Below are 16785 nucleotides of genomic sequence, written 5' to 3'. Positions count from 1 at the left end.
TCATTTTGAGAGAATCTTCAAAAGGGAAGTTGATAAAAAGCGATTCACACACTACAAAATGAAACAATTATAGCAGCCAGAGAGTGAGCTTTAATTAATGGGAAAACACACCCACAGAACATCTGAAGAGGCAAGCGTAGCATGATATTTTAAGATGTTTTTCAGCTCATTTTCAGTAACCTTTATGAGAGAATTTTTTTTTAACAATTTGATGATTTGATGTTACAGAACATATGATTTTTTTTTGTTAGAACATATGATTTTAATGTTTAATATTGATCAAGGAAGTAAGCTAAAAATAGGTTGTTATCCAGCTAAAGATGTGAGACTGCAGAGAAGAAACACAATCTCTTTATGTCTTTGATTTTCAAAATACCACAGTGAAGAATTACAGTTTGTTTTAGTTCTTTATATTTTTGCTTTGAAACGTCAAACCAGATTTGGAATATTATTCATGGCAATTGAAACCAAGAGTCCTTATGACTTTGATTAAATTTACTTTTAAATCCTAGCTCTAGAAATCCTCTCTCTCTTCATACCCCTTGGAGAACTAGCCTTCCTCCTAGATAATCAGCAACCACCAGGCAGCAGAAGACAGTAGCCCCGACCTGACCAATGGTTACACGGTCTGGCCCTCTGGCAGGATAAAGATAACATCTTGACCTAAGTTATGCTTCAGCTGCTGAGCCCTAAGGTGGAAAGACTCCCTGGCTTACTTTCCCATAAAACGAGAAAGAGAGATGCCAGAGTAGACCTCAGAACTGTCCGCAAGACCTGAAGAAATGATTCATTACCCTTAACTCACCTCCGACCAATCAGTTCCCAGAACCACCCTGAACACCTAACCCACGGTGCTTTGTAATTTTGCCCTGTATAATCTGTAAACTACACAACATCGAGAAGTTCGGGCTTTTGAGCATTAGCTTCCTGTTCTCATGGATGGTGCCATTCGTCAATAAAATAGCCAATGTTTCTCCAGGGCAATTCTCAGTATTTGGCTATACTAGCACTAGGTGGATGAACTCTTTCTGTTGTATAACACAATGAAGTTTGAAGCTCAAAGAAACTTAAAAATGATAATGGTAGCTGTGTTGTAAGTATACCTGTGTTATCCTGAACCTCAGTAGTGAGACCCTTCACCACTCTTTCTTCCTGGGGCCCAGTTTCTTCATTTATATACAATTTGCCTGACTCACAATGTTGTCAAATGAAACACTACATATGAGAGAGAAAGGGCAAATATTCTCATGATATAAAATTCTATTTATATATTTTAACCTACGTAGCCCTTAATCTGAATTTCTTTTTCTTCTGTCAAAGACAAACCTCCTAAATAAAACTGACATAATTAGTTATCCTTCCTAATTCAATTCATTTGAAGAGGCCCACAAATCAATATGAATAATGAAAGGGAGAGGAGTACAGGAAAACAAGAGGAAAACAGAGGTATTTAAAAAAAATTAAGATTTAAATAGAAACCTCTTAAGAAAAAAATGAAAGCACTACTGAATATGGGCAAAATTGGAATATTGAGGAAAGATATGTATTAGGCTCTGAAAATTATTTAGATACTCATTTCAGTAACTTGACTTGAACATATGATACAAGTAGAAAGTTACAATTTTATAATTTAAAAAATGGGCTTGACACTATGCATTTATTTACTTATTCATTCTAAACTGCTTAGTACATATATAATTCATTAAAGCTTTTGCTGTGTTTTAAAAATAAATCTTTGTCAGACTGGGATGATGAAGGAGATCTAGAGGCAACCGCTGATTATTCTTCAAGGTACAAATGCCGGATAATTAATAGAAATTTAGAGTGATAATGAATAAATACAATGAAATTCTGAACTGAAACTCAAGGTATTCAGAGTACTATTTTTCATGAAAATACTTATTTGAAGTTTGTTACACATATTAGAAACATTAATTAAGTCTAAGTAATTCACTATTGAAAATGACTTAGGTGAGAACTTAGTTTAATACAAATCACTAAAATAAATACAATAGACTTCATAGTCAAAGTTAAGAACAATGATTGCAAAAACCTATTGGGACCTACCAATGGTCACATTTCCAAAGACACTGGGATTTTATTCCAGATTAAATTCATCCTTTGGTTGGATTAAAAACAACCAAAGAAAGAGAACAGAGTATTACAGAAATCCAGTTTGAGTTAACATATATATATATATACACAAAATGAAAAAATAATTTTCAAAAAAAAGAAAACTTCCAAAAGAGAAAAAGTGAGTTCTAGACATGTAAACACTTTTTGATTTCTGGAGTTTTTAATCTAGGAAATAAAAATCTACTAAGAAGTAAGGAGTGTTTTCTGTTTTTTATCCCCTACTTTTCCCAAATCAATAACCTAAAACATCCAGCTAGTTCTGATAAGAATCTGTGGAAGCTATGATACTTTTATCCCCTAAAAGAACACAGGTTAATGATCTGATATTTTCCAGCATGGCCTACAATAAAATTGCCTTTATCAATAAGTTTTATCTTCCCAATAAATAAATAAATTCAACCAACCAAACAACCAACCAACCAACCTACTAACCAACCAACCAACCTATAGTGCTGCACTATAAAACATTTCAGAGAAACGAGTAACTTTCCTATCACCAATAATGCTCTGTAAATATATTATAAAAGTAAAAATAAAACATTTATCAAAAATGGATCCTCTAAGTGAATAAAAAAATCTCTGCTGACCTACCATAGAACCATATCCAAAAGGTTGGTTTTGTTGGACTACCTTTAAACGAACAAAGTGAGGCCTGTGTGACTTGGATGGCTAAGCCTGTCTTCTTATACGTGATAACTTTGGAGGTATTACTTGATTTTACTACATTTGACAAACTACAAAAAGTGAGAGGGAACAGAGTAAAAATGGAGGTGAATAATCAACATGGTATTACTATTCAGCTATGATACACCCCCAGAAATTAAGTGTCTCTCAATAATAGACTGTCTCAGATGTCTTCTAAGGCAGTCACCTTTCATTCAGTTCCGAATTGTGTTAAAGTGATCATCCAATTTTGTGTAAAAAATAAAACACAAGAAAATAAAATATTTTATAACAACAGGTTTTAATAGAATTTTATGCATTATTTAATTTTATTAAAACCTCTGAAATAATGCAATAGGTGGGTAAACTGAGAAAATGCTTAATATCAAGTTTTTATTTTTTTTATATTTAACAAACATTGACTGACTGGCTATTTTGTAGAAATCCACCGTGCAAAGTGATCAAATATAAAGCAGCATATTAGCCTCTGCTTTTAGGGACCCCACAGTTTAGCTTATTTCTTCAATGTATAACATGTTTTAGAATCACAGATTTTAAGGGCATGTTTTGGTCAGGAGCATATGACTACATGAAATGTACACACATACTAAAAAACAGATGGGCTATCATTTTTTTTGCTGTGGAAATTACTACTACTTGGGGAAGATAGTGGGTGCAGGCATATTCTTTAACGCAGACAAGCAGGGAAAATGGATATGGTACACTTTCCTGAAATGTCTGAAAATTCTAAGGCCTTGAGGGTAAACTCTCTCTTTTTTGATTGGTGGTTACTCTATTATTCAGTCCTATTAAAATGACAAAGTGACTTCTTTGTTAAGTTAGGTAAAAGACTGGGAGAGACCTGTTGTAAAGCAAATACGTGGCAGTCCAAAAACTATAGCAGAAAACAGGAAGTTGGTGGATTACCAGGGTGCTAGGATTCAGAGCAAGACAATAACCAAGGAGGCATGAAATCAAGTAATGAGGAAGGACAAACACCTTGCCAGTCAGGGAGGAACATGTTACTATTACTAGTGAGTAGAATGAGCCAAAGAGAACGTATGCCTTTGTATCGTGATTCTCTGCCCTTTTGTATGCTTCCTGATTAGTCATGAAGTGGCTCTGAGACTCCTATCTGCTAATAGGATGAAGAAGAGGGTGCACTAGACGCTCGTGAGGTCCTCAGAACTTTGTACCTTAGTAAACTCTGGCAGTGTGTCCAATGATTTTATTCCTTCTAAAAACATTAACATTGATCCACCAGGAAAGAGAATGTGCTGGTTGAGCACTCACTGTCTTCTATTCTGAGACTTTTACTCCTCAGGAAATAGATACTAATTCCTAAGAAGATAAACTAGGAATAGATTTAAACATAATGGGAACACTGGCTTAGGCTAGAACTTTTCAGCGAAAGTAAAACCCTTAAGGTATTAAGGAGTTTATATTGTGGCCCCTTTTTATCTACCTAAAACTGCACAAAAACCATGGATATGATTCATGATTCCTATACGTGGTATACAGAGTATCACTATTACTTCTACTTTCCAACTTTCTAACAGTCAGAGCTGGTTGGTAATGGAACGGACTACTTCAGAAGAGTGACTTCCTCATCACTAAAAGAGTTACAGAAGATACTCATGATACTGACAGAGAATCAAGGTGTCAATTTAGGACAAACTCAATAATCTCTAAGATCCTTTCACAACCCTGAGGTACAATATCTTTCCCATTTTACATTGCCTTTCTCTTTATTTTTTTCCAATCCGAATACTACCCATCCTTTGCAGTCTAGGTCAGGTAGCACCTTTTCCCCAAATAATATTACTTCCTGTGACAGTAATGAGGAATTGATGAGCTATTGTATAAATATTTTTTAGCGGAGTACTTGGCATACAATTAATTCTTTTTTTTTTTTTTTTTTTTTTTTTTTGCTTTCCTCCACAATGCTAATAATTTACATTAATCTCTTTTCTGACCTCCAACAATATTTGGCTGTAACAAAAAATTAGTAATTGTTTCCTATGGTCATATTTTTGGAATTAATGTTCTATATTATCTTTAAATTTATTAAGGCCTAAGAACCTTAATAAATCTTCCTAAGATTTATTTCTAAGAACCAAATCATCCTTTTATTTTTATTTCCCACAGTTTACAAACAAGGGCTGAACACATCATGGTCAATGAATATAGAGAAGGTAATCTTTATAAAGAGGAATCAACATAACTCAGTTTAAAAATCACACTGTATTTAATCTTGTTACCCCAATTTAGTATTCATGTGGCCTAGAAAAATCTTATGCTTCAGTTTCCTCATTAGAAAAATGGGGTCAAATATCCCTACTCTGCCTTCCCAAGTGTACAGTTATAACCAGATAATTGGGTAAATATGAAGGACCATTCAAATAATATACTTTGGTTTGGGTGCCCATTTAGTTGCAATTTAGCATGTTTGAAGAGTTCACAATGCAAAGGGCAGTTCTTTAGCTAACCATCCTCATGAGAAATGTTTTTTTTTTTCCTCTACCAAAAAAACAGAGCAAATTGCGGGCTACCATGATATTTACTGTAACTGTTCTTTATGCATTATAAGGAATAATCATCATGTTTACATCTGAAATGAATAATTGGGGATTTCAAGTCCCTGGGAAACAATGGATCACCATAGTCCTCCATTAAGACTGCTGTTTGGGGGCCACACGGCCATGCTCAGGGGCTCTTCAGAACTCTGGAGAGTACTGAGCTTCTCACAGACCTCTGCTCAGCATAAACAATTGTATCAAAACCCAATCGTAAATGCTTTATTTGTTAACATGATGGTTATTCAAGGCCAAAGCTTATAATAGTCGACCTCATTGTCATCTCTGCTTAACCAGCCTAGAGAGCAATTCAATCCCTGCTCCACACAGCTGTCAGAATTATCTTCCTAAAAAAACAAATCTGAATCACATTGCTCCCTGCTGAATTCGAAATACAATCCCCATTCCACAGCTCAGAAATCAGTGTCTTTTACTTTTTAATGAGGCCTCCGCTGCTTCCTTTTAAATTTATTCAACAAATATCGACTTGTTGTCTACTACGTGCCCTCACTGTTGCTGTCAGGGAGAGTGGTTTCTCACTGTTCCTGAAAACGTGCTCTAAATTCTTTTGCCTTTCTATCTTTGTTTCATCTGCTTGCTCTGGAATGTAGCTTCTTCTCTTAGCCACCTGGCAAGATCCTGCCTGTCCAGGTCTAGTCAAACACCACGTTCTCCTGCCAGCCGAACGCACAGAGTTCTCTGGTGATACTACCATTACAGATTCCTAACTGGCCTATCCTGCTGTCTCTTCCCTTCAATTGGGCTTTCTTAGGGGTGAAGGGCCATGCCTTTTACTTTGGATTCCCCACAGCACTTAGCTTGTAAAACAGAATCAAACTCAAAATCTCAAGAATAGCCTCACTAAATTGCCACATTCAGTTAATTCATCATCACTGCCTAAAAAGTGATACTGATGAATTGGGTCAAATATTTATGGACTAACAGATTGCACAGACCCTTTTAACAGTGGCTCCATTAATGGACTCACTTCAAATCAGTCGTATTGCTGGGTTTGTACAACATGGCCTAAGTAAAGAGGGCAGAAGAAATAAAAGCATTTGCATTATAGATGTTTTAATTTAGATTTCAAAGCAAGAGTTATTATTTTTTAACCTGATGTGATTATATGTTTATTCACTTTCTTAGAATGCAGTCCCAAAGCACTATTTTATTTAACACATAAAAATGTATATTGTATATAGATGTTATAAAAACTACATATACAAATTTGCCCAGAGCTTTATCTACAAATCAAAGGCTGTGTATAAAAGACAGTGGTGCAACTAGTTGAAAGGTAGAGAACTTCATTAAGCTATATTTGGCATTAAGCTATCCAAGATGCTAAATATCAACATCATTGGTTTGTTTATTTGTTTATTTAAGTCAGAGATTTAGTTGATTTATTTGACACGCTACAATGTAAATATGCTTAAAAATTATACCCCCCTTTCTCTTCCGATTAACCCACACACGATCATCTGCTAGGGGGTTAGGGCCCAGGGCTCCTGTCAAAGACACATTCTATTCTGTTTAAGTGCCTGAAATCTGTTGGGCTTTCTTACTCTGCTAAGCCAGCCTAGACCCCTATGGTCTTTTCAATGTCTCTCCTCTGAAGCTCAGAGCAGGCCACAGATCACCCCAGTTGACTCTTCTGAGTCCTGTCCTACCCCTCTTATTTCTAGAGTCTTCAATTGGCCTCTCATACAGAAGGTATCCACAAGTCCAGAGACCTTCCCAAATCTCCCTTCTGTATAACACTTTCATTCCTTTTTCTCACATTCTTTCTCAGACATATTAATTCACAAGGAGAAGCGTAGGCCGGGGATACAATTCTTTCCTTTTTATTCCCTCTCTGTTTTTTCAATACCATAAAATGGATTTCTCTCCAGTGTATGCCCCTGAAGGGATTCAGGACCCAATCAGTGTTTAAGGAAATTGGGAGAAACCAGGTAGATGATTTATTTAAACCATTCCAGTTTGAAGCTTCCAAATTTTTAAGTATATATATATTTATATTAATTATTCTAAATACACTAAAAATGATGTCCTATATTACCTTAAACATAAGTATTTTTCTCACTTCTCAATATAATTTGTTTTATTCTTCTATAGTTTATTATCATTGTCTATAATCCAGAGCCTAATTTTAATATGTTTTGTAACAAGTTTAACAGGGATTAAGAAGTCAATTGTGTACTTTTCAAGGACAATAGTATCATGTATGTAAAGAGGAATACAGCAGGTACTATTAACTGCCAACCCTATGAAAGGCATTAAAGGTATTTACTGATACAAAAGAATGACATCAAACTGAAGTTGCAATGTCCAAGAGACAAAAATAAGAATTCATATAATTTGACCAGTACCATTAATTTCTCTATTGTTATTTTAAGATAAAGAGGGGGGCAGCTTATATAAAGAAAAAGAACAACATTCATTTTAGACATATTTTTACTTTACATGTGTGATCACTCCAAATGAATGTTTACTGATAATCCTGAGAAGATATACTTTCGATGGTATATTTTTTGTTTCCAAATGTAATCTTTTTCTAACACATTTTTCTGGATCTGTTTTGTGACATTCATGGTACATTAAACCATTAATAATTAAAACTAATTTATTTAATGAGATGTGAAAAATGTAGTTGGTAATTATTTCTTGTAGTCTCTCCCACTAATTACAAAGTAAACCAGGATAAAAGGAATAATTTGGAAGAAAATGTTTAATTTTGGTTACATTGACAAATGTAAGAAAGAGAGCTCATGTTTACTCTTCTAATATAAATTTGTCAGATTCTAGAGTGAGAAAGGATCTTAGAAATTATCTGGTCAAACTTGTTCGCTTTATTGTTCTATGAGATTAACGCCCAGACAAGTTGAGTGACTTGCTTTTTGATACACAGCTAATTAGGGATTTAAGTAGAAATAGATCCAGAAAATTCCTGACTTTTGGTCTAGGACTTTTTTCAGTGTCATATTACCTTTATAATAAAATTCAGTCCAAACTGAGTTTTATATGTTTAGGCTCATTACAGCTGAGTTTTTCCAAAATATGTGTTTTCCAAAATATTTAGAGAAAAATAAACTAATGTTAATAAGCATATGACAGCATTTTAAATTGGATTGATAAATTGTATTGGGATCCATCTCTTTAGCTAATATAGAAAGGATATTGCAGCCCAAATCTCTCTCTGCCACCCTAATTCCAACCGGCTTTTTTTCTATTATTCTTGTTCTATGTCTTAAATAAGACAGTGGGGAAAAGAGGTGTTTTTTCACGTCTCTATTGAATTACGACACTGTGATAGTTCTATAAAATTTGGATCAAAAGACTTCCCACTCTATGTAGTTGATTGCCATGTAGATATATAAAATAAAAGAAAATATTACAAGGAAAAGTTTTGGTAGACAAGAAATTAGCATGTCTGTGAATGTTTATCTAAGGTTACTGTGCATTTCTGACTATGGGTTACATATTTTAGCTCTATAGCCTATGAAAAATTTAAAAATCTCCCAAAATTACTATTTCTTGAGGAGTAGAGCAGGCAAGTTATTTTACTTATGTATTGTATCATGATTACTATTAATGCTTTAAATAACACTTGCCACTTTATGTAGCAACATAACTTTTGAGAAGTAATTTGTTAACATTAATAATATTAATCAAGTAAATAAAAGTGGCAAAGAAACCAGATTTGCTTAATAAAGTATTCCCAATTTCTTACTGAGGATTTTAAAATAATTATTTCTTTCATTTTGACATAGTATAAACTAATGAAAGAATGTAGTCATTAAAATCAAATTGATTTTTTCCTATTTTTGCTTAGCATTTCATAGATAAGAAAGTTTTTACAATTGATTCTAAATTTCTAAAATTATTATTACTCAAAAAATAAAAGTGTATTAACTTACGGCCCTGATGTTTTCAAAATGTCCACCTTCTTTTTCGAAATCAATAGGCTGTCCTTTTAGTGTCCAGTAGAAAGTGACATCCAAACTAGCATCGTGAATTGCTTTGCAATTAAGAACGATGCTTTCTCCCACTGTTAACTCTGTTCTTTTAGGAGTAAGTTCTATTCTTGTAGGTTCTATAGAAATAAAAATGCATTGATTAACATAACGAACACATAATATTCACCTGCTTTCTATGTTTTAAATAATAGAGGGAAGCTTAAACAAGGAATCTATGCAATACAGTTGTTTCAGATAGACATCCTTAAATAAACTATTATTAGTTGAAATATTACATGTTGGTATGCTAAGGCATTTTACTATGCTTCTGTAGGGGAGTGATGATTTAAAAGTCCCTGTTCCTATTAAGAAGTCAACTTGGACGAAAAAGATGAGAGACTATGTAACTACACGGGGAATTTGGTATTCTGGAAGGAGATAAATCAGAAAAAGAAGCCACAGTCTCCCTGCTCACCTATAAGGATCATCAAGTATAAATAAAAGGAGTTTTACAATAAAAAATGCTCCATATTTAAGGAGGAAGAATTAGGTGAGTCTTCTTGTTTAAAGGTTATAGGAAGCACCTCCCCTCAAATAACTATCTGAACAGAGACAGAAATATAATACCACTATCACACCAATCCCTCTTATGAGTAGAAAAGATGTTGACAGGCACCTCTGGCTGATTATAAAAAATCACTCTAATAGATTATGAATGTTTTGAGATCTGAAAAGAAAGGCAAAATATTGAATGGAAATGTTTCTGAGAAAAACAATGTTTTTTAAATACTTCATGATTCAATTCAATTAAAAAATACATACATTTTTACAGGGTTTAGAAAACCTTTGAAGCAATAATGGCTCATTGAGCTGTCTGTCTAAGGGTTAAGATAGTGATCAAATAATTGTAATATGATGTGTTACTTTGAATAAAGTAGGGAAATGATGGAGACAGGATTTTGGTTTTGTCTTTCTTTTTAAGTAGATTTCTGATTGTGTATGCCTCAAGATGACTGACACAAATGATTAAAAATTAGCCCAATTTTCCTAGTCTAGCTCTATTGTTGCAAATATCGTACTCTGATGAAGCACCATTCTTAACCATAACCGATAACCTCCTTCTCAGTGGTCACTGAGAGGTGCGGCCAGGCAAGGAATGCCACTATAAATGCTAACATTTTAGAAGTCAGGTATTTTGTGTGGCAGTCTAAGTTTCGGCTTCATCAGAGAAGACAGATAATCACATCATACTCTAGTTTAAACTTTGTGCGAATTAGAATATTCCACGGAAATAAATATTCTATTTATCTCATGATGAACATAAAACATTTTTGTTATTATATAAAACAAGTCTCTGGATCCAGAGCTGCCTCATTATGAAAAATACATTATTTAGCACAGAGAAGGAATAAGACTGGAAGTAGAAGACTGAGTTGGATTCTCATAATGTATAGCATAAATGAAGACATCTTTTAAATTCTGTTTCTTCCTTCCGTTGATGTTTCCCTCTTCTCTAAAATATCAGAGTACTGGCTCTTTTAATTACTTTTCTATTTCTAAAGAATGAAAATTAACATTTTCCTATTTTTGTCGCCAAAGTATGATTCAATATACAACACATGCACACATGGAAAAAAATTAAGGATATATAGTTCAGTTGTGAAAAATATTCCTTTACCAATCCAAGGGACTGCCTACAATATGAGATTCTCTTAACACTAAGCAGTGACATGTAGTCTCAAAAGAAGGATGTAAGCTTGAAATCCCTCCACTTTAGAAACATAAAACTCACATAAATATTTAGGCAGCAATATTTGTAATATTAAAAAATGATATTATATAAAAAATGCTTAACGCCAGCATTAAAGAGCAGCTCTGGTGTCAGTTTATCTGATACACACTCCAAACCTCCTATTCACGCCCTCCTCCTGCTACTCCTTTCTGCCCCAAATCCCCTACTGAAGTGGTAATAAAGGAATATTACTGATTAATGCTAAAATTAATCTTGGGAGATGAAAAATGTTTTTATACTATTAGCATACTTTTCACTTTTGAGACACCAACTAAAATCTCAGAAAGCTTTCTTTATCCTCTCACGTATTTTGTTCAAAGGAAAAGATTTAAATTTCTACCACAAAGCATTCCTTTCTTTATGTCCCCTAAATAATGGAAAGGGTCAATTTGGCTGTGTTAATTCTACTTTTACAATGTATTTTATCAACAGGAACATGCACACACATCCGTGCAAACACATATACCTGTATATTATATTTATTCACTTTCTGATAAAGCTGTGAAACGACGCTTATGAAATATTTATCCACATTTTCTTACCTTTTACAGATACTGAAGCTATGATTTCAGCAGAACCAAAGACATTTTCCCCTTGGCAAACGTACTTTCCCTCATCTGATTTAGAAGCATTTAGGATCCGTAGACTCCCGTCTGGAAGAATAGCTATTCTGAAAATTATTAAAAAAAATTTTTTTTCCTTGTTTTACTGAAAATCAGCTAAGTAGTAAGAAACTCTGATGAAGTCTGAAACCACTTCCAAGGTAATAATAAGTAAGATAAAAGATCACTGTGAAAATATGCAGTGATAGTAGAAATGTTTTACCCTTGAAGAAATTATGCAATAAACCAACTTAATATCTTCTCATATTTAAAAGGGTTAGACACTTACAGGTTATTTTTCTTTTGATACTTTTTTGACAGTTAATTTTAAAACTTGTGGAAAAGGTGACCTTGAGTTTGGTTATTAAAACTTATACTATAATATCACCCAGCAATATTTTAATATTAAGCTTGCGTATTTCACCTCAAACCAAGAGTGACCCAAAAATCAAATATAAAAAAAAAAAACATAGAGGAGGACAGGTGCAGAACATAAAATTAATTGTATACAGCCAAGAGATGATTTATGGTAGTTTCTCTACAGTGCCACTGGTGCTGCAAGGGTATAAAATTGAGACCTGATACTCGGGCAGCTCGCACTTCACTTTTTAACTATAAAAGCATGCTATCTGAGTTTGCATTTTGGCTAAATTGAGATCTTTGTTAAAAGTAAAGCTTAGGTCTTATATGAAGGTGAAAAATTACAGCATTATTAAAAAAATTTCGAACCAGTGACAATGAGTTTGATATTTAGAATTACTGTAGTCTCTTACGTAGTCATCATTCCAGAAATACACAGATTTAAATTAAATTAGTTTTTTGTCCTTTTCTTTCTTCTAAGCTACTGAAATACAACCTATTACTTCACTAGTGCATCAACCTACTAAAGGAACCTGAAACATAATAGAAGTGGCTGTTGGTAGTTTTATTTGATATGCCACTAGAGTTTGGACTGGCTTCTTTTAGGAAAGAGAATGTAACTGACTGCACTGCTTTTGGTAAGAACCAGTGACTCCACTGAACTTGAAATCCTAAAACTGGATCTTCCTAGTCCTGAAAATAGTTTATTCTACAGCAATGTGATAATATTAGACTATTTAAGATACAAGAATGGTTGAATCTGTTTAGTCAACATCATTTATGTTATTTGAAAATGTGTATTCAATCTTGCCAATCACCCACAACTGAGTTACTGAGATCACTGAAATTTATAACAATTGGATTAGATTCTAAGATGCTGAATACTGCTTATGAATTTATACTTACATATAGTCATCAATAAACATACCAGTTTAAAAACATCATATTGTTTTCAATATCAATCAAAATTGATTTACAACATGTAAGAATGGAGATAAATTTAGAAGCAAGGCAAACTAGGAATAGAGAATTTGATTTTGTAATTTATGTCTAGGATTGATACTAACTTGAGATATTTGGAAAACGCAGTGATCTCAAAAGATATAAAATCTAGTCAAGATGGCCAATGAAAAATTATGTTCATTTATTTAGGTAGTGCTCAGTTTCTATAAAAATACAATATAATGTATTTATTACATTTCAATCCCCGAAATACAACACTATGAAAAAAGACATATTTGAAAGCAAAAAAAATATATATTTTTTTATAAACAAATAGGTATCCTCTTGGGAGAATAAGAAACTTTACTGAAATTTAGAAAATGACTGTAATTTATGCTGCTTGTCAATATCTTGAAAATATCTGGATTTTACTGACTGGTGTAAATTCTAATCCAGCAGGTAGGAAGTTTGGCTTAAAATTCACCTCCTTTAAAGAAATAAATGTATCTTAGATACTGGCAGTATTTTCAGCTCTTGATTTAAGGTAAGTCCTTTCTCACTGACAGCATGCGATATATTATATTTTCCTTTTAAAGATAGTTTATGAACACTCTTGTACTGTAGGCTACTGATACACTGGGGGACGAAGAATTTTAAGTACCATGATGTTTTTCATCTGTCAAGTGGCAGTGTCATTTAACCAAAAGCCTGTCTACTAATTCATATTATACATCCTTATCAGATGAGCTCATTTTTCAAACTTAGAAAAAAAAATTGATTAGACAATGAATGTGATTTACATTATGTCTGGCTATTGCATACATAATTACTAGATAACTGAATATTGAATAAATATTTCCTTGCAATTTCCCACCTCTATCTATCTTCTTTCCTCTGCTATTATTACATGTGACTCCTACATTTGGAATTTTCAGATTTGGGGATTAATTCTGCTGAGACATCCTTGATCTTGGAGTAGGGTGGTAAGGCGGTGGTAAAGTGAAGGTCTGTTGGAGGTAGGAAGAGATCTTAGAAATGCAAACCAGCATTCTAACATTCAAGTGATGCTTAGTATATTCTGGTCTCTTAATTTCTCCATGAATTTCGGCCTAGACCTGGAGATATCTTGGCTCTCATATTGCTTTATTGAGCTATGATAGGCATACTATAAGCTCACACATTTAAAGTGTATACTTTGAAAAGTTCCCCCATATGGAAGTAGTCATGAAACCATTACCACAGTCAAGACAATCAACATACACATCACACCCAAAGCATCTCTGTTCCTTCATATTCTCTTCCCCTATCCCCTTCCCACCCTTACCTTTATAGCTAGGCAACTATTGATCTGCTTACTAGAGTTAAGTTTGCACATTTATAGGAATACATATAAATAGAATTACAACATTATGCATATATTCCTTTTTGTTTAGTTTATTTCACTCAGCATAATTGAAATTAAGCGGATATTCATCCATGCATTATCAATAATACATTCCTTTTAATTGCTGAGTTTGTATTTCCTTATGTGTATATACCACAACTTGTTTATCCATTCACCTTTGGATGGACATTTGGCTTATTTTCAACTTGGGGCCATTACAAATAAAGCTGCTATGAACATTTGTGTACAAAGTTTTTTACGGATATTTGTTTTTCTTTCTTTTGAATAAATTTATAGGACTATGATGACTGCATCATCTGGTTTATGTTTAATATTTGACTTTTTAGGAAGCTGTTGTAGTGTTTCCAAGTGGTTGCACTACTTCATATTCCTAGCAGCATTGGATGAAGTTCTTACAACACTTGATACTCATATAGTCAGTCATTTTAGTCTTAGCTAGTATTACTATAAGGAGGTACTACTAGAATCTCCTCACGGTTTTAAGTTGCACTTCCCTAATGACTAATGAGTGACATTGAGCATCTTTTCAGGAGCTTACTTCCTATCTGTGTTTCTTCTTTGGTGAAGTGATTATTTGATAATTTACCAATTTTTTTGAGTTGTTTTCTTATTGAGGTTTGAGAGTTCTTTTTATATTCCAGATATAATTCCTTTTTCAGGTATGAAATTTGCAAATATTTTCTGCCAGTTTGCGGCATGTCTTAGCATTTTTCTAACAGCAGAAGTTCTTAATGTTGATGAAATCCAATTTGTCAATTTTATTTCATGCTTTGTGTTTTTGTTGTACTAAGAAATCTTTATATAACCTAAGGTCACAAAGATTTTCTGCTTTCTTTTAGAAATTTTACAGTTCTAAGTTTTATGTTTATGTTTGTGATTCATTGTGGGTTACTTTTTGTTTATGCTCTGAGGTATGAATCTAACTTATATTTATTTTGGATATGGTAATCCAATTGTTCCATGCTATTATTTTTAAAAGACTATGTTTTCTCCATGACCTTTTCACCACTGTCAAAAAATACCTTTCCAAGAGGGGCAAGTTTTGTCAACAGCAATTTCAATACCCTGAATTATGCATAGAATTTTTTAAACTTCATTTGTTTCTTAATATCCTTGTTTAATTTCTCAAATATGAATCATTAAAAAAGACCTTCAATTAAAAAAAAAAAATCCATTGGCCATAAATGTGTAGGTCACTTTTCTTCTGTTCAATTGATCTGTTTATCTTTCTTCATGCCAAAACCACACCATCTTGACTACTGTATCATTATGATCTTGAAGTCAGGTAAGTTAAGATTTCCTACTTCTCTCTTCTTTTTCAAAACTGTCTTGTCTATTTTATATTCATTGCATTTCCATATGAATTTTAGAAAAAAAGTAAATTTCTAAAAAAAAATACCTGCTGATATTTTGATTAGGATTTCAATACATTTCTAGGTCAATATGCGGAAGAATTGAAACAATCGGGTTTTGCAATTGGTGAACATTATACATCTCCATTTGTTCAGGTCTTTAATTTCTCTACACAGTATTTTGTAGTTAGTAGTCTACAGGTTTTACATATCTCTTGTCAGATTTATCCCTATGATTTTGATGCTATAATAAAATATTTACTTATTTATTTATTCAAATGAAAAAATTTGAAATAATTGTAGAGTTACATGCAGTTTTATGAAATAATACTGAGAGATCCCTGTATGCTTTTTCTAGTGTCCATCGATGGTAACATTTTGTAAAATTATAGCATAATACTACAACTAGGATATTGATATTAATGCAATCCATTGATTGTGTTTAGCTTTTTTGCCCAGCTTTAATTTACTTATTTGTGTGTGTTTTAAGTTGTACACAATGTTATCATTTAGCATTTGCATGTCCACCACCACAGTCATGATACAGAACAGTTCTAACACCAAAAAGATTCTTCATTTTCCTTTTTATAGCCACACCCATCTTCATCCCACACTTCTATCATCCTTCACCTCCCTCTCCCCTGGTTCCTAATTCCTGCCAACCAGCAGTTTGCCCTCCATTTCTTTTCTCCCCCCCCAAAAAAAAAGTTATATAAATGAAATCTTAGAATATGTAACCTTGGGGTTGGCCTTTTAATTCACTTAACTTAATTTCCTAAAAATGCATTCAAGTTGTGTGTGTTAGTTTATTTTTCTTATTGCTGAATAGTATTCCATGGCATGGATATATCACATTTTCTTTAGCCATTCACCTGTTGAAGGACATTCTAAGCAGATCCTAAAATTTGGTATTGCAAATAAAGTTGTTATAAGCATCTGTGTACAAGTTTTTGAATGAACATAAGCGTTAGTTTCTCTGGGATAAATGCCTAAACATATAATTT

The 16785-nt window shown here is 33.2% G+C and overlaps 1 protein-coding gene across 1 annotated transcript in view; it reads right to left on the bottom strand.

Moving 5' to 3' along the window:
- Positions 1 to 16785, bottom strand: part of CNTN5 (contactin 5) — a 1322225-nt gene that overhangs the window by 123233 nt on the left and 1182207 nt on the right. The window contains exons 14-15 of the mRNA XM_081062322.1: positions 11663 to 11790; positions 9290 to 9465 (exon numbers count right to left, since the gene is read on the bottom strand). Of these exons, the coding sequence (XP_080918448.1) occupies positions 9290 to 9465; positions 11663 to 11790 (304 nt within the window). The remainder of the gene's footprint in view (positions 1 to 9289; positions 9466 to 11662; positions 11791 to 16785) is intronic.

Source organism: Rhinolophus hipposideros (assembly GCF_964194185.1).
Source record: "Rhinolophus hipposideros genome assembly, chromosome: 10".
NCBI lineage: Eukaryota > Metazoa > Chordata > Mammalia > Chiroptera > Rhinolophidae > Rhinolophus > Rhinolophus hipposideros.
Note: the sequence above shows the minus strand (reverse complement) of the source record. Positions and strands in the feature narration are given on the sequence as shown.